Source organism: Chelon labrosus (assembly GCF_963514085.1).
Source record: "Chelon labrosus genome assembly, chromosome: 18".
NCBI lineage: Eukaryota > Metazoa > Chordata > Actinopteri > Mugiliformes > Mugilidae > Chelon > Chelon labrosus.
This window is the reverse complement of record NC_140351.1, coordinates 20,844,982-20,864,033: the sequence shown is the minus strand read 5'-3', so window position 1 is coordinate 20,864,033 and position 19,052 is coordinate 20,844,982. Positions and strand designations below refer to the sequence as shown.

At 41.8% G+C, this 19,052-nt stretch overlaps 1 protein-coding gene across 8 annotated transcripts in view; it reads right to left on the bottom strand.

Annotated features, from left to right (window-relative positions):
- eya1 (EYA transcriptional coactivator and phosphatase 1) overlaps positions 1 to 19,052 on the bottom strand; it is a 62,321-nt gene that overhangs the window by 13,311 nt on the left and 29,958 nt on the right. For 3 of the 8 annotated variants that reach the window (XM_084565761.1, XM_084565763.1, XM_084565762.1), the window contains exons 2-11: positions 17,587 to 17,714; positions 15,561 to 15,638; positions 13,661 to 13,727; positions 13,134 to 13,279; positions 12,132 to 12,254; positions 7,681 to 7,763; positions 6,926 to 7,112; positions 6,125 to 6,267; positions 5,316 to 5,399; positions 1,812 to 1,901 (exon numbers count right to left, since the gene is read on the bottom strand). In XM_084565761.1, coding sequence (XP_084421887.1) covers positions 1,812 to 1,901; positions 5,316 to 5,399; positions 6,125 to 6,267; positions 6,926 to 7,112; positions 7,681 to 7,763; positions 12,132 to 12,254; positions 13,134 to 13,279; positions 13,661 to 13,727; positions 15,561 to 15,638; positions 17,587 to 17,710 — 1,125 coding nt within the window. In that variant the 5' untranslated portion in view covers positions 17,711 to 17,714. Of the gene's footprint in view, positions 1 to 1,811; positions 1,902 to 5,315; positions 5,400 to 6,124; positions 6,268 to 6,925; positions 7,113 to 7,680; positions 7,764 to 12,131; positions 12,255 to 13,133; positions 13,461 to 13,660; positions 13,728 to 15,560; positions 15,639 to 17,586; positions 17,745 to 19,052 lie in introns of those variants that run through there. The other 5 variants (XM_084565768.1, XM_084565764.1, XM_084565765.1 and 2 more) reach the window with 5 other exon arrangements.

Genomic DNA, 19,052 nt, shown 5'->3' with positions numbered 1-19,052 from the left:
TCTGGGGGTCTCCCTTTATGGCTTAGACTAAATTAGATGGACCATATGCATTTCTGCACATGCTTAAATACATAACTGCTGCTGGCTGCGGTATTTATAGTTGGACTCTATTTAGCTGTATCTGAGATGGAGGACTGTAAATCAGAGGAGAGGAAACACAACTGGTTAGGCATTGCTGAGAACTGGCACTTAACACTCAGACTGGCCCAGCGCAGTTTAAGAGGAGAGATCAATATGTCTTCAAGAGAATGTCACTCCTCCTCTGGTATGATTGTTAATGGCAATCACCGCAGCGTCTACACAGAGGTCTTTACATTGGACATTCTAAAAACCATTGTTCTAGCAGGCCACAGTCTGCGTACTCTAGCCTGAGCTGGGTAAAATCGGAATCTTTTAAGTGTCAAAACAAAATCATACAATTTTGTTACTGAGATAAAGCAGAAGGAATATGGGCGCGGGATTTTAAAATAATTTTATAAGTATTCTGAGTTGCCAATTCATCTGTGAACGGTTTCATCACACATGAAAAGAAATCAAAACACAGGACAGATGTTGAGCAAAACCACATTTAAGCGTTGTCGCAAACTGCCATTTTTTCCAAATGATTGGGGCACATCTATTAAATAAAGTGCAGCTAGAATGGATTCTACATGGCCAAGACATAAGGAAATATTTAACCAGCCAATTGCAGTCAATTAACTTTGATCACGACGACTGCGTTTCTCTCAGTCCCTCGTCTGTCTGGGGGCGTATGAACATTTTCTTTCTCCGTTTCTCTGTCTCTAGTTTTTTTTTTTTTTTCTTCCTTCTTGGGCTTGCTTCATGCAACACAGCCGAACATGGTGGTGAATAATGAGACTTGGCAGACTGGCCGCAGATCTCTTCACACTTAAGTATCAAACAAAACATTTCCTCTCCTGTGAGGTCAGCATGAAGCAGGACACTGAGGAAAAAGCATTGGGTCAGCGGGATCAGATTCACCAGGAAAGAGAGGCTGAGAGGAGGCTGTATGGACAACAATTGAGGAAATAAAAACTGAATAAAATTGTAGACAGAGAACTGAATTGCGTTGTGGGAAATAACATGGAAAAAAAATGTTTATTGTTGTTTATGAGCCTGATGTGAATCAATAGTTTGTTGGATTTGACATCTGGGCCTGGACAGAGCGCATGCAATTCCTGGTGCATGTGCCACACATTTTTCTGCACATACAGCCTGAGCCTATATGCATCTCGGACCCTCTGGTTTTTGCTTCACCTTTCCCCAGAGTAAAGCGGATACTCAGACAGCCCACAACACTGCACATGCACCTCCCTAACCCTGATCCCTCTATTCTTGTGCCCCAGGGGAAGATTTTACACTAGCCGTACATGAATCAGAGGGGCAAGAATGGGAGAGGAGATGGCGGGGGAGGAGATGGCGGGGGAGTATACGCTGCGACGGAAGGGTCTGCGGTGTGGGTGGACAGCGACACCAAGCACACAGCACGACGCACAGCCAGACAGCGAGGCCACAGAAACACTAGAGTCTGACAAATTGCACTAGCCGCTACGGGAGTGGGACAGAGGTGGAGGTGGGGGCAGGGCTGGTGACTGAGGAGACTGACAGAACATGTAAAATTCATGGTATCCCCTGGGCTCTGAGGTAATACTTCACCCCTACGGGACAGATAACTCTGCGCTATGAAACAGTTGCTGCTTTTGCTAAAATCTTAATGGACTGTTACGCTTACACTCCTGTTCATCACAGAAGGCATTTGTGGAGAATCGCAACAAAGCAAAAGTGAGACACAATTACACAAATACACTCACCTCTAAGTCGTTAAAGAATAAGTGTGTGTCGGCCAAGTTGAAGATCATTTCTTCCATCCTCAGGCCTAATGATACAGATGTTGGTGGATCCTAAAAAAAAAAAATAGACAAAAGTAATTCAGTCAAACAACAATTGTTTGTTTGAAGAAGCAGATGATGGAATGCAGCGAGTAATGATGTTTCCTGTAAGCCACTTAATTAACACAGAATCCCTTTAAATTCCACAGCAGGCTAGTCCCACAAAAGAAGACATTAGACGGACTTGAAAGTCTCGGGCCCTGTTTACGACCCTCTGAAAGGGACCAGAATAGCCATCAGAACTGCCACAGACTTGAATGAATGCAGTAAAAGCATGTCTCTTCTCAGGAGGGGTGGTCGATTTAGAAGAGCCGGGGTCAAAGCCTTGTCGTAAATAGCCCATTCTCCACATACTTGTGCAGATGCATCATCTGATTGCTCTGTAGGTGATAGAGCACTATTCACACTGAACTTTCTTGAGATAATTAACAGGCACTATGGGAGTTTATTAATATAATTGCAAAATAATTGCCAAAAGAAAATATACGCTTATAGACCTCTGCAGCAGAGGCAACTGCTATTTTTCCTTAAATCATGATCTTGGTGAGTAATGTGACACGTGCTGTAATGGCGATATGGTTGCGCTGTCTGTAAGATAATACCTAGAGAGGACTGAACTACATTGTAAATAGTTAATGAGCCAGTGACAATGTGCATGATTTTCCCTTTAAAAAGATAATGAATAGGCAAAAAGTTTTCAATGCATTTAACATTTCTAAATATACACGCCTTGTGGTTCCCATATTAAAATTCTTTTGACATTTACTTTTGTTTAACTTATTCATAACACCTTTCTTCTTTTCTGTTTCAATCTGCATCATTACTTGTTTTAACATAAATTGAATTCCTTTTATATCTTAAATCTCTAATCAGCAAATTGTGTCCAGCCAGCAAAAGATGAAGAAAGACAATAGCCAGCTGTAGAGGAGGCTTTTCTTTTTCAGCTGGGAGAGACCTCTATTAAAGACAGGCCGGGCAGCACCAGAAGCAAGGATTACAGTTAAACCACCTAAAGACACACCTGAGCTTTCCACTGATTAGCTGTCACACCCCACAATGCTTATGTTTTCACTAAAATGACAGAGTACAAACCACACAAGAAGAGCTCAAGCCCCACTTCCAGAGACTTTCCCCTTCTCCTTAACCTCCCAGTTTGAATCAGTCTTTCAATAAGAATTCATCAAAAGTAATTACACTTCTACATCAACAGGCTAACGGCTCCCTCTTCCCAACCTCTACTGCTGCTGGCGATTTAGTGTTATGGACCAGTTTGGTGGGAAAAGGCAGACTACTCTGGCACAAGTGAATCCTTTCCAATTAAATCTAAACAATCAGTCAGTGAGGGAGTTAAGAATACAAGCAGGCCAGAAGGCCAAAGTGCTGCTGCTGTCATTGCTCCAGCACCACCTGTCCTGAGATGTCAGTGCCCCCAGGGGGGGCGCCAAGCCCTCCTCCCTCCTCCCCCCTCCCTCTGAGTCCCCTACCAATAACAGCCCCCTCATCCCCACCCACTTTAAGCTCTGGCTCTGGCCAGCCCAATAGCAGCACAGCTGGCCTCAGCCATCAGCTTTATGGGAGTGAGCTGCCTTGATGCCAATTAAAAGAGCTGATAAGAACAGCAGTGTGTTTATGTGTGTATGAGGGAACGAGGCAGCAAAAAAAGAGCCAGAGAGAGTGGGTGGGAGGTCACAGTGAACAAGAGAAAGTGTGGATGTGCACTCACTCAGATACACATCTATTTATAGTAAGCTCAGAACAGCGAGGAGGGAAAACAGTTTTGTAACTTTTTTTGTTTATGCCACTAAGAGATGACATGAATGACAGACAGGAGGAAGAGAAGGGGGAGAGACGGGGTGGTTGCTGTGGTGGATAGGTGGTTGTGGGGGATGTTGGTCTGCCGCACTTTCTTTTCTGAGGTAGTTTACAGATCTGCATTTCTGATATGCTTTGATGTAGTGAGCTCTGTGGTTGCTGCTGTGAGGAAGCATGTCTCCCTCTTATAATATTGGTTCAGTGTGAGAGTGTCAGCAGGTTGGAGCATGACAGACGGAGAAATGTTGGCAAAAAGGAGGATAACATGAACAGAGAAGGAGAAACGCAGGGAACAAAAGAGAAAACAGAGAATGAGAGAAACTCTAGTGGCTGTCACATCCTATATGAGCTCTGATGGAGCGGGCCCTTATGGAGTCAGGAGTGTTTCCTGTTTCAAAGGAGCATACTGGAGACCTTATGGGTGATTGTGCGCATGTTCATGTTTGTGTGTGCGTGGTGCATGAGCCCCTCGTCACAGAGCCACAGTTCCCTAAGCCTTAGCTCTCTCTTTACCCAGCATGCAGGGCTGAGAATTAAGTAAATAAACAGCGCGGGGTCATGGGGCAGCCGTCTTTCACCCCAAAAACAAAACACTGCCCCCATCAAACACCCCTTCATACCAGAACAAAGGCACAGAGCATGGGCCGCAGACGCTAAGCTCTCTGACATATGAGGAGCAATATGTCATTTTCAACTCCAAAACCAGACGCATCCATAGCCATAACAATTGGTGATTAGAAATGCTACTCTGAGACAAAATAAATGATCCACTTATGAATTAACTAACAAAAAGTAAAGTCTGAGTTTAATCATATGAACTACACTGAAACAGAAAAACAGAAAGGATGATGTAACTGGAAAATTATATAGAACCTCAACAAAACCATGAGAATAGGATTCTGCCTCATCTCCCAAATAGTTTGTTTTGAAAGTTTAAATTTAGAGAAGCAATTTACATGAAACAACAAATAGCAGAGCCTGGAAAAGTAAACTCCTCATTTTATGATTATGCACGGTGACATGGGATAGAAAATGACCTTTCACTAAAATAATAATAACATATGGTAGTTAAGATATATATATACACATGTATATGTATTTTAATGTGAATCCCAATTAAGGCAGGTTCAAGAGAATCTCCGGGTTCTAGTTGGAGTCTTGACTGAATTACAGTTGGTGGACTTTTGCCAGCGTTTCCAGGGAGATCCGTGCCTGAAAAGCACGGATTGAGAAGCACTTAATTAAACTAACAATGTGGCATTTCTAAAGGAGAAAGGAACACTCAAGATGTGTCAATAGACATCCACAGTGCAACTGTTGTGAGCCCCTACAGCCGAGCCCCGACCAGCCATGCATAGCTTCAACAGCTGCAAAGAGCAGTCAAATACTTGACAGGCCTCATTGGACCTATTAAAAAAAGAAACAATTATCTGTACATTGAGTTCCACTCTATCTTCTCACTATGGACTTAGGGTTAAGTGAAATATATCCTCTGCTTCCTCTGCTCAGTGACCATTACTCTACTCAAATCCTTTTTTCCCCCCTCCTTTTAATATTTATGTGTTTTGATGATAAAGTGCCATGCTGCTACTGCCACAGTCTGATGTCACTCACCCGTCCATATCTGTTGGCATAAGAACCCGTAAGCAAGGAATGGAAAACGATGATTGTTTCATCCAGGTCCCAGATGAAAACTCGCTGGAGAGATGGGGGGAAGGGGGGGAAGAAAGAAACAAAGAAAAAAATAGAGAGAAAAGAAGCAAAATCAATGGTGCACTCTGTAGCGCTGCAAGGTGATCCTCCTGGTCAATAGGCCAGGAGCGTGTATTTGTGTGCCGCAGGGACCAGGATCCATTTGCTTGGGTTGGTCACCGCAACACTTCTCTCACCACCCCACTACACACTTTCCACCCCTTGCCCTTTACATTAGAGTAATCAATAGCGACAAACTAATTAACTAGATATGTTAACATGCCATGATGTCAGTGCTATAATGGCTGCTATTATCCTCATTCAAATTAATAACATATTAATGAAGAGCCTTCAGAATTATTAAGAGTTTATTTTGACATATGGTCACTATCAAAGTGGGCAACAGTACCACTGTTAGCCTCAGCCAGTGAGCAGTCCTCCGTGACTAGAATATATATATTATTCACTTCAGTGATGACTCATTTATTCACAGGCCTTATTGTTTATTTACAAGGTATACATGAGAAGTTTATATAAGATATGTGTTTGGTGATGAGTCATATATTCCACAATGCATCAATAATGCATTTATAGTTAAGGAACAAAGTGTTTAAGAATTAATGGCCATCAAGTGTTAAAGTTGTGTGGCAGCCATATAGTAAGTGGATTAGTGTCCATGTGCCTCAGACAGGGCGAGGCTGTCTGTCGCCAAGGTAGCGGGCTCACCCTACCTCAAGGTCAGAGTCGGGCGGCGGTGATGGGTTGTTGTTCCTTCTTCCACGGCCACGTGACTTTCCATCCGAGGCCCGGCGCAATCGATCCGAATCTGAATCTTTAATGGGGGTTGATGGACTGTGGATGGTACTGTACTCTACTGAAAGGAAGGAAAGAAGGAAGGGTATAAAAAGTGTGTGTCGAAGACGAGCTATTACTTGCTCTTAGAAGAGACGTTTGAGTGACCATTTGTTTTGATGCAGGACAGACAGCATCCTGCACGAGACATTATTCAAAAGCAGACTATTTAGGCCTCCAGATAACAAACGCATCGTAAATCAGCTGCAGAACACATACTAAAAGCCATTGTGCTCCATACTGATTTAATAAACAAGAGGTAACAGAGTGCACGTCAACTACAAGTAGCAAATATGTCATTTATCCAAACTGGACGAATGCATGAAATTATAGTTATTTAAAGCTGGCCGTCTTTGGTGTTGATCGATGACAACTTCAAATGCAGTCATAAAAACTTGAGGGACTTATAAAGACACAATCTCAATCGCCAGATGATGCATTAATGTCACATAAAATTATAGGAAATTCAACAACATTTCAGTTCTGTTCAAACTTCTTAGTCGCTGCACACTGCGTTTTGTTACGTGCACAGGCCCGAAATTGCCTCGTACTTACAGCAAAGATGTTTTGGATTTAGCTCATGCTCTCTTATGGAGAGCAGTGAACTTCCAGTCAGAGTGAACGTTGAGGTTCGGATTAACAATTAAACATGGCTCTTGAAATTCAGATTCGTTTCCTACCGGCTGGGTTCTCTGTGAGGGCTTGGCTGGTGACGGCAGTAGGTGGCTCCTGAAGGGTGTAGGTGGTGGTGGTGGAGGGCGTGCTGGGGCTGGTGTTGTTACTCGTCATGTAGGGTGAAGTGTAGGGTGAGCTGTTGTAATACTGAGCATACTGGCTCTGGCCAAAGGCTGGGTAATTGGGGTACTCCTGTGAAGAAAGACAAAGTAGGAAAATGGGGGGAAACGTAGGTTATATTTGGATGGAGATAAGAAAAAAAAAAAACAAGGTAAATGAACAATAAGTAAAATGGGATGTTAGAGGGGAGATTTTGATCAAAACGTCTGAGGCAAAGATAGACAAAAGGTAGCAGAGTTGAAGAAAATAAGCAGGAGGTTTGGCAGAGTAATCTGAGATATGCCCTGCACCATTGTTGCTACTTTACAGAGCAGATTCCAAAAAATAAATGCAAACACATGTCTGTTCTGTCCTACATCTGGACAACGATCTGTCTTTTTTTTTTCCTTCTCCTTTTCCTCTGTGGCATAATACATATGTGTTGTAGGAGGTGCAATAGATAATCCTGTGTACAAAGCTTTTGACACCGTGAGTGATTTATGTTTGAATGTGTCATGGGTGAAATGCAACATATTGAGTATGCATGTTTCATAAAGATTTCCAGGTTCAGAGCCTGCAGTTCCAACATAAACTATGATCTGAAAGCTGGATATTGGTACCAGATTAAAGAAATAGAGCGATAAGGAAGGAGTGAAGCTACCTGTTGTGTGCTGTTAAAGCCGGTCGAGTTTGTCAGGGAGTTGTTTCCTGCATACAACCCCGACGTTGTTGTGAAAGTACTACCTTTAGGGACAAAAATAACAGAAGTTATACATAGACTGTGTTAATATGAAAAGACAAGATCAAATCTGCCGTTGTGGAAAGAAAGGCAGTGACAAAAATGAAATGGCACATCGTTAGGGGGGGGAAAAAAAAGAGATTAGTCTTTTTCAAAACAACTATTTGAGATGGTGAACAGAGGGAGGCCTCAGGGAGCACTCCGAACAGTGGCCTTATCTTTCTCCTCTTCTTTTCTTATCAGTGATTGGATCAAGCCTGATGAATGATGGGGTTGGGGCGAGGGGTGGGGGGCAGAGCCCGCTTCCAAGCCCGCACAATGTGAAGAACACAAGAGACTGTTGTGTGTGAGCTACCGAAGGGTAGCGCGGGGCGAAGGGGGTGGAAAAGGTGCATGCACTGGGACGGAGCATGAGGGTGCTGGGGGGAGAGGGGGCGGAGGGCATTGTGACAGAGATGTATAGGTAAGGAGGGCTGAGGTCGGAGTGAGTAGCCCTGGGAGGGTTCGCTGCTGAAGCCTCAATGAATATGTATGCTCCTCTTTTCACTTGCTCAAAGGATGGTGGGTAATTAAATCATTCAAAAGGGTTGATAGCATCTAATGGCTTAATAATATACAAGCCGAGAATTATAGGGGAGAAGAGCAGCAGTAGCCCTAGGGACAACTTCTCTCTTGAATGGCATTCACCTGTAATGTCATGTGAAGCCCGGGAACAGCAGGAGGAGCAGCTTAAAGGGGGTAGCAGACTGGTAGAGACCTATCCTAATACTTGAGAATTATTTTAACCGTTCAATGGTCTTTGAGAAAAAAAAAACATTTTATTTGCCATATATCTATCTTCATTTGTACGATGTAACTTACAATAAACTTTGTATAAATGTTAATGTATAAAATGAAGTGTGACAAATCTTACTGCCCAGAAGCTCAATATTTTTGACTGAACACCGCTCCACCAAATGAAAGTGATTCATCCCTTAAAAAGAAAACGTAGTTAAGCAGGTTCCCATTTAGTGGAAATTCTATTGCCTGCAGCACCAACCATGTTTATAAAGAGGAGAACCTTTAGTCACAAAGTGCTCACTGTTGAAGAATTCAGCTGCGAGCAGGAAGCACTTGATTTAATGTGCAGACAGTCTATGCAAAGCATAAATACGGCATGGACTCATGTTTAATTCTCTGTCTATATATGACTAGAATTAGTATATGATTACTTTTGCAGCTTATAAACGTGCAAATTGTAAAATATATGGCCTGTAATATAAAATAGCAAACACAGTACAGTTTTGGGAGATCTTTCTATCCAGCGTTGAAGGCTTTTATTTGAATATTTTTACTACAATATGGTATTCTAATATTTCAGTGTCATAGCAGTTCTTATAAGCTTTAAAAATATAGCCGCAGGCTTTATTACTAATTTCTGTCCATACAGAGACAGACTGGTTGTCCATTCTTTAGAACAGCTCCTTCACTTATCACCACCCTGATCCTCCCATACCCCCCCCAAAAAAAGTATCCCATCGCTTCAGTGAAAACAAGGCAGGAGATAAATTTACTGTTCCTAAATGAGGGCGTAATTACACCTTTGTTGTCAAGAGAGAAACTGAGGGAGCTCCTTTCATCCTCTGGTCATTGGCCCCATCAGGAGGGCCCTCCCATACCGTGACAAACGTGAAGCAGCTTTCAGAAAAGGGGGAATGATTGGAGAAGTTTGTGTGTGTGGGTGGAGGGGTAGTGTTGTGGTGGCGGGGGGGGGGGGGGGGGCATGAAAGGCAGCCTATAGAAAGCAACTCGGATATTAAAAGACATAGCCCAGTGTTTGGCCATATCCGTTAGATACACACCTAGCACAGCGGCTAAAAACAAACACCTCCCGGATTCCTAAGATTACCGGTGGCTAGTAATTATTTGTTATTATTGTCTTTCCCACCCTCTACTTCCAGCAATTTGACACACAGCAGATTTCTAACACATTTTTCATCCTGGCTTCTACCTGCAATTTTTAGCAGTGATGTTTCCTCTCTGCTTTTTGTTTAATATTTCAACGGCAGCAGGGGGATTTGTAAAACTTTTGTGCTCCCTGCAGAAAGTTCAACATCAAGTGAAAGTCCAAGAGAACAAGTCAGAGACAAGGAGTGAGGCTGCGGAGGACAACAAATTAGCCAAATGCACAGTTCAAACAGTCACAAAAGCGCTCACTGGCAGAGTCTGAGGCTTGCTCTGTGGAGAACAAGGAGCCACATAAAAGCTGAGGGGACCCCTGCCAGCCCAGTGAGAATGAGTCTTTGCTGTTGGGAGTGGTGGTGCTGGTTATAGTCGGGGAAGAAAGAGGGGGTCTTGCGGTTCCCCCGGGGGGCATGTTTTCTCTCCCTCCCCCTGTCCTGCTCCAGTTAGTTCACTCACTCAAGACCAGACATCATCCCTCCCTCCTCTCCTCCTTCCCTACTGCCTTCTGGCTCCACAATTGGAAGTCCATTTGCTTTGCTTGATCAGTCCCCTTGCCATGGGCTATGTCTATCATCAGTGCACAATATTTGTAGCAGAAGTTTGTATGCCCCACTTGGGAATAGGCTATCAAGTCCAGATGGGGCTCTCTTTTTTAAAAAGGCAGCCGAGGCTTTGGCTTCTTCAGCTCACGGTGCCATTGGGACAGAATGCTGGAATCCAATTATTCACCTAATTAGCATCTGCTCAGTCCCACCATCAGAATAATGTCTCTGTCTCTTCACACACCTCTCATGTTTTGGCCTTTTTCTGGTAATCCATGAAAACCCCTAAATAAAGTGCCACAAGATGTTGCAAAAGTGAGACGCAGAAAAAGCCTTGGATGATTTGGTGCCACGACTTTTGCAACCACACAAAGCTCCATGGCATTGGACATGAAATCAAGGAGCAAAAACATTAATTTAATCGTCCGCTGCCTTGACAGCTGGCCACAGCCTGGTGGCATGGACACTACCAGAGATGAGAGTATCAGATGTGGAGAAGGAGTCTTTGGTTGGGACACCCAGGCCTGAGGCACATCGCCCAGGCAGATCAATAGGCCAGAGAGAGTAATGATGATGGCGTGGCGGAGGGCCAGAGCAACAGTTAGAGAACCTAGGGCCAGAATAGTGGTCAATCTGTCATCTAACATGGCCGTCAATTACTAATGCACTTAATGCTAACGTGGGGCATCCGATAGCCAGAGATAGCAAGAGAGATTGAGGGAGAAACAGAGTCAGACAGAGGGAAAAGAAAGACAGGCTAAGAGCATAATACTTGGAAGATGAATGGGCACATAATACTGTCATCGTGAGTTAAACCACTAAGAGCAGGATAGCAGCTTGTGCATTCTGCCGCACATGCTCTGGCTCTTGTTCCGTTTCTTTCCCCGTCTCTGCCTCTCCTTTTTCAGGTGCTCAGATGCGTGCTGCAAAACTCTGACTGTGGCCAACTGTATTTGGTTAAGAGGCGTGGAAAAGAGGCTTCCCCGAGCCACATCTGCTGCTGAGCTGGCGTTATTTATTGTGAAATGCTCTGGAGGCTTTTCAGCAACATGTGGAGATATTTCAACTGTTACACTTTAGATATTACAAGAGAGAACACAGAGTCTGTACTAGCTGCTAGCAAACTGTCCTTATGGGCAGGTGGGACAGAGGCTTGCTGGACCAACAGAGAAAGTAGAAAGCGAGAGAGAGGGTAATAGGAACACACTGTGCATTAGACCTGATCTACATTTAGACTGACGGCACAGAAAGAGCAAAAAACGGGGGGTGCAAGGCGCAACAACTCATCTTTATCGGTTCCAAGGCCATAAATCTCTATGGTCTCAGCTCTTAGCCAAATACAAATATGATCACAGGGAGAAAAAAAACAAAGGCTGGGGAGCGACATGGCTGGTGCCTCCTAAGTGCCTGCCATTTTTCCATCTGTGTTGATTCTTTTAAGAGGAGAGGAGAGGGAGGAAGCCGTTGTGGCTGCACATAACACCGCCGGGATACAGCCATTGTCTGGGGTGAGGGCGAGGGCCGTGTTGTGAATCAGTCTGGCTCTGCAAGCTCTTAAATCAAGAACAGAGACCGATTTCTCTAATCTTTTCGAAAAACAGTACAATGAAAAATATTAGAACGGCCTTAGCGGTAGATGAATATCTTGACAAAGAAATGAAATAGATACACAAAGCGGTGCGCCAAGTAAAAACAAAGGAACAAAACAGGAAAACTGTAACCTTATTTTTAGATTTAGAACTACAAAAACCCTCTTAATAGTGTCATGTTGGTGTCATTTAGTAAACCATCAACTTTAAGAGAAACAGACTACATCTCAGGCTGCATTATAACACCATGACTTCTCAGAATGCACAGAGAGATGAAAAATCCCAAAGATGTCCTCACCCTGCATCTGGTAACTGTAGGGGGCTTGTCCTGTTTGTGGTGTGGTGAAGCCAGAGCTGTAGCTGAGGAAGCCCGTTTGTCCAGGGGATTGGGACTGGCTCAAACCCCCCTCCGTCTTTATGCCTGCCCACAATGGACCTAAATCAGTTAGTGACACCAGATCGGTTTGATGCACAGACAACAGTCAACACAGGTTTAAATTACATTGGACACAGCAAAGGGATACCGCCTCTGTCTGTTAGCATAACACACTAATCACAATGTGGATGAGCAGTGATTATCTATCTATCTGATTTCCACTATCATGGGTTGATAAGAAATATTATCGTGCACTGGCCTCTGTCACATTGCTGATAAGTTGACTACATGTCAGTAAAAACTAAATGCACAACCAGACTTGTCAAATTTTATGATAATTGTAATAATTACTATTATCTAATATAGGTAATCTGTGACAAGACGAAGAGCTGAAGACATCCTACTTGTGTTTGTGAGTCATACTGACAATGGCCCTGGCAATGTAGTTTCTATGCAATTGCAGGGTGCAGGACTCCATTCAAATAAACAAAGTAAATTCCTGCACATATTGGACAGTCTTCTGGGGTCAAAACACTCCAAAGACTTTGGACAAATAAAGCCTACATTGAGCCATGTATTCTATGCTTTCTCTTGCGATGCCAGAGGAAACCAGTTTTTGTTTTCAGATTTCTATCAGTAATCTTTCTGATCTATGTGAAAAGCTTCACAAGCAAATTCTGCTTTATTGCATTGAAGGTGAATATGCAGGCACTAAACAACAACTCAGCATTCTGCTGCCCCTGCCTTCCAGGAGGAAATGTGGGAACATGGTTTGGTATGAGTAAAGTCTTAGTCATGACCTTCAGGAAGGAAAAATATTTAGCTGTACAATTCTCATTCTATGCATGAATACAATTTAAAGAAGACAGACAGTATTGGATGACATACTTAGCAAAAGGAGGTTACAAATACTGTTTATTTTACCGTAAGCTGGGATGCCATAGGGCTGGCCAGGCTGGGGGTAGCTAGCATAAGCTGCGGCCTGCTGCATTCCTGTGGTGTACTGCGTCTGTCCATACGCAGCCATATTTTGGGATGAAGGGGTAGGAAGAATATGCGGATATGTTCTGCTATTTGAGAAAGGAAACAAAAAACAAAAGTGAGTAAGGAAGGCAAAAAGAAAGAGAGCCATGTTTTAAGCCCCCCAAAACCGAAACACAAACTTTGCTAACTGACAAATTCTTCGTGACTGCGCTACCTCGTTCTAAACACTCGGCCGAGCTGTAAGATAGATAGCATCTCACAGCTCGTATACATAGTGAAAGAACAACAAATGGCAAAGGAAATTTTTGCAAGATAATAATTACAACAGGTTTCAGAGTGCACAAGCTGCAGACATCCAGGCAAACAAAGCCAGCCAGAAAACCAAGATCTAGCACAAGGATCTAATTAAAGATCCAAATGAAGTTGGATGCTGCTTATTTTTTATAGAAAAATAAAAGAAACCTTACTTGGAAGGGTAAATCTGTGGAGAGAACTGGTGAGTTTGTCTTGGGCTGAAGCCACTGGTTCCAATAGCTGGGGAGAGTTAAAAAGAAAAGAGGCAAGCACATATTTAACCATATTTAAACATTAAGAAATAAGGTAAATATTATCTTTTGCCAACAGAACTTCTGGATTCCAAGGAAACAGTAATTACGTTGCATTACTCTATTTATTTTGGTAACTTTATTTAAGGCTGAAATCCGGAGAGCAATAATGAAGTAAAATAATCAGGTAAGAACATCAGGTTCTTCTGCTGACCTGCGTATCTCTGAGATACTTCTGGGCTGCTATGACAACTGCAGGCGTAAACACACACTCGATGGTCTGAATCAGCCCCGGCCTGTGGCTTCAGTTGCCTCGGGCCTTTCAAGCCACAACCACATTGGAAGTGACATCACTGATTGCAGGTAATGAGTGCTACTGCATAATCATTCCATCACTAAGAGTCCGACTCTGTGGTTCCACGGTGCTGTTCACTTGTTAAGGTTTCAGCCACAGACAACTCAAACAAGTACACTTGTTTTAAATCCGTTGTAAGAAATATACGACAGGCTTTTTAAGTACGGCCTGGAATAAACTAATATTAATTTTAAAAATATTAATTTACATTGGTATTCTAAATGTTATTTACAGCTTTCAGATAAATAAGTTTAAATGGCAATTCTAAATGAATAAGTACAGTTGTGTTTAAAAAATTCCATCGAAATATTTTTTTCCAAATAATAAGATAATATTACAATTTGCAAAGAAATCACAAAAGAGGGGAAGTATAAATTGTAATAGATAAATAAAAGATGAAAGATACATTTTTATCAAACACCAGAACAAATCAGAAGAAGAAACAATCTCAGTTTTTGTAGTGGAAGTGGCACAGTTTTGAAACATCTGTGTAATTGGTCGTGACATGTAAAATAAGGGATTTGGTTGCGGGGGAGCGCTAACTGTATGTAACTGTATGCCGTAACCCCTCACACACGTTATTAATATTGAACACTTTTCCCACATCAGCAGCACCTGCCACTGGATAAAACTTGCTCTTCTGAACAGAGCTTTGGGTTTCCCCACAGAGGATATGAAGTATACCATTACTAAATTTCATTAATATTGTCAGAGACAAAAGTCATAAAGTGATTTATGCGCTTCTAGCATTAAGTATCAAGTACTTAGTTAAATAGTTAAGGAAATAGAGGAAAATTAGCTGCAAGTTAATACTATGTGCAGTTGGACGTGGTGCTATTTATAAATGTTTAAAGAAAATGTAACATAGATTCCACTGAGGGTGGAAAGAAACAAAGCAAAAATATTATCACATTAGAGATAACTTCTCTTACAATCCCTACAATGCTCATTATATTCTGTGGCCTTGGCTTTATTTAGCAACGTGTTTATGTGTGTCTGTGTGATGTTTCCCTGCTGAAAGGAAGGTGTGAAAACCCTGGCTCTGACAGGGCGATAGGGTAACAGCCCGTGGAGAGAGAGGGCCACTGGGACGCCGTGTCACTCTCCCGGACAGACAGGCTCTGTGCATTACAGGTCATAATTCAGTCGTCCCCGCCATGGGAACCAGCAGGGTGAACAGACACACACACACACACACACATGCGTCAGCAAGGGCAGCATATAAATATGCTGACAAAGTTAAGGTAGAGTCTTCTCAAACACATTTGCATTTAGAAGCACACACACATTATGTTGCCGTTTTAGCTGCAGGGACACTTCCTGGGGCCGGTTTTATCAGTCACCCATCTCTAGACTCATCTCATCATCTAATCAGTTCTGCAGCTGTGTGTGTGTGTGTGTGTGTGAAAGACAGAAGCAGCCAGACACATAAGTGCACACACACACAAAACTGTTTTCCGCTCTCACCTGATCCTGAGAAGCTGTCTAGAGAGGTGTCTGCTACTGAGGTGGCGATTTCACTGCTGCTCATTGGCTCTGTTTTAACTGCAAACAAAAACGCCACAATGTCACCAAATATATCAAATCAATGCCAAAAAAAATCAAAACCAAACTGACAGTAGGTCTTGCTAAATTAGGCTTACATATTTTTACATTCAGTTTCTTTTTTATTTTTAAATATTCAATGCAAAATAAAGAGGGACAGGCAGAAGTGAGCAGTCAAAATAGAGTCAAACAACTGAGAAGTATTAGGTAAGCAAATTTGAATGCACAATAAATATTACAAATTACATAATGCCTTGCTCAGTTTCCATGTATCTACTATATTGTCCTAGTATTTATATTGATCACCTGTGTTAAAGAGCACCACAAATCAAACTTTAATTTGACAGAGCACTCTACTGACTAAAAGACTGGAAAAAACTACTGGCTAATCAGTAAGGATGAAAAAAAATCCTTCCTGTAGATGTGTGTTAAAGTTACTGAGCTCGGCAGGGATGTGTACGTACAATTGAAATGTCAGGGAAATATATACGGTGAATAAAATCTTTTAAGACTGTAGCGAACGCTGTTTGACCTTGACTCCATTATACAGCTCTGCAATAGATTTGCAAAGACAATTTCACAGCTATCTGACAGCTCTGGAATCTTTGAAATCAATCCATTTCACTTCAGGCGGGCTGAAGGATTTTCTTTTTCCTTTTTTTGGCAAAACAAATTGACAATGTGGGTAAGGGAGTCATGCTCAGTGGAATCCCCCATGGTTGAAGAAGCCATTTGCTGTCATGTATTACATGTTTCCGCTATGCTTGCTCAATGCAGAAACATATGTTGACGTGGGGTGATTCTTTTGAACAACACACCGATGAATACGTAGTGGTAAAGTGCATGCATAAACTAGCGCACACTCATGTCACAGAGCACACAATAATCACTGTATCCAGGGACATCCAAATGAAAACAAAATGCTCAGTATGCATGGTTAGAACCTGACCAGTCAATTACAACGAGCTCAAGTCGAGTCGGTGTCAAACCATGCTTGAAACAAAATACCACAAAAATACAATAAATACCAAAGAGTTTCTAAATGAAAGGCACAATAGTTGAGGCAATTTTATAATTTTTGCAGCTAATAGACTGTGCGTTTATGGAAGGTTTTAAACAATTCAACTGATGTTTGTTGATGAGTTCAAAAAAGTCAATTACAAAGAGTGCTTTCAGCATAGTTTGGAAAACACCAAGTATTGTCCTTTCATCGTGTCACTAAAAGTAGACAAACCTGCAGCGGACTGAGAGTTAGAACCTAACAACCAGTCTGCAGTGGTAAGCATTGTGATGTTATCACCTATGGGAAAGAAGAATGGCAAAGGGACACATGACAGTCTGAATGATGACTACAGGTCCTGCGTCATGAATATACAAAAATATAAACCCCGGAGCCAGAAGCAAAGACTAGCTTGAAGATTACGTGACAAGGGCTGTTTATACTAACTTGTTGATTTGTGACATGGGACTGGGATTTAGTGACTGCTTCACTAAACAAAGGCTCATATTTAAAGCACAGGTGAATCACCTGAGTAAATAACTATGTACAGTAGAAACCACATGCAAAGCTCAATACTTTCCATGCTGTGGGCTTTGAATAATTTCATGGTTACTTAAATAAACAGCTAATAGTCGCAGGAAAACAACTACTATAGACACTGAATTGTGTAATCTACAAACATTAAAGCAGCATATTGTAAAGTCAAAATACATTGCAGATATATAGTACATTCACACCCCTCTTTTACTCTGTTTAATTTTATATTGCAGCAAAAATAATTACGCTAACTCACCCTAAGAATTTCTATGCGCAACAGCTCTAACACTAACTTCAGTTCTACAAAGGCTTTAGTCTTTCTAATGCACATTAGAAGGACTCCCTGCCATTTTTTATTCACAATAGCGAATAAGACAGAGAGAGATAAACTTAAGAGCACTGCGCACATACCTTCAGTGCCATTGGGTGTCATGGAATTGTTACTGATGTGCGAGTTGTCGAGGTTAGGACCATTAGGAGATTCACTGCTACCACTTACTCGGCTGTGAGGACTGGCTAGATCCTGCATTTCCATAGACCTGACGAGACACACACACACACACACACACACACACACACACACACACACACCAAATCAAATTACACATTTCACTCTGGTTTCAGGGAAGGCACGGAGCTCTGATACACAATGCTGTGTACATATTATGCATAAACCAATGGTGAAGACGCTAAATTATAATAGAAAAGTTTAAAAAATGCTGCTTAAAATATATTATAAAATATGTATATGTACACGTAAAAAAATACTAATAAAGTAGTTAAATTTCTATTTGATGCCACATCAAAAATAACACATGAAACAAAAGTACAAGGCAAAATGTGACATGTCACACACAGAGACACACATTCATAAATAAAGGCCAAATAGAACTGCAAGCTGTAAAATGAACGGTAAACATTTTGACAAGATAATTTCAGATTTCTCTTTTTACAACAGCCCGGCTGCTCGTCACAGCTTTACACGACGCGAACACAAATTGTTTACTGTCAATTTAGTCTGATGTTTCTTGAAACAAAAATGGCCGTAAGTGTATATCGTTTTGCGAAGACTGTTAACAGATGTTTGCTGGTTTGAGGCGATGCTTAATGTGCCTGTTAAAAGTGCAGCACTCTGCTTGATTATAAGAGCCTATGCCTCAGTGATGGGCAGATGAGAAGCTCATGAGGCATGTGTTTGCTCTGGCAAGCTCCTTAATTGTTTCTGTGTTTATACAAAAGACCACGCCACTGAAAACATTATTCTATCTTCTCTTTTGTGTGCTCAAAGGATTTGATCAAGTGTAGACAATGGAGTAAGAGGAAGGCACGAGTGATTTAAAAAGTACGGCCACAAGCTCTATACCCCATTTGTCTCTGCCACTGTTCCCTTAGCAATAGTGAGTTAATAAAATTAGTATGACATGTTTTATACATTATACTGTCATTCTCAATTATATTTCAGGGTTCGGGGTATCTCTGCTATCGATAAACATTGGCCTTTACACAAGGCCGCAAAGATAAATGCCCTAAGTAGTCTGAGGGATAACAGATGCCACAAAAAATAGAATTACGAGATAAAAAGATTAAATTATGATATGCTTTCATTGAATTTTTGATGATAAGAGAATGTGATACTCTGCACAATAGCTTGGTAAATGCAGTCCTTTTGCAGGTTAGATAATTCTTTTTTTTTTATGCATTCTTAAGTATTATACCACACACCCAAACAACAAAGATAAAGGTAGTAAAAAATACGGAACGACAAAAAACTGTAATACAAAAGGCCAAGTCAGATTTCTTCACGCGTGCAGTAATGGAAGCTGCGTTGTCTTTTTCCCAAAGGTATATTAATTTACTCCTCCCCTAAAAATATACCA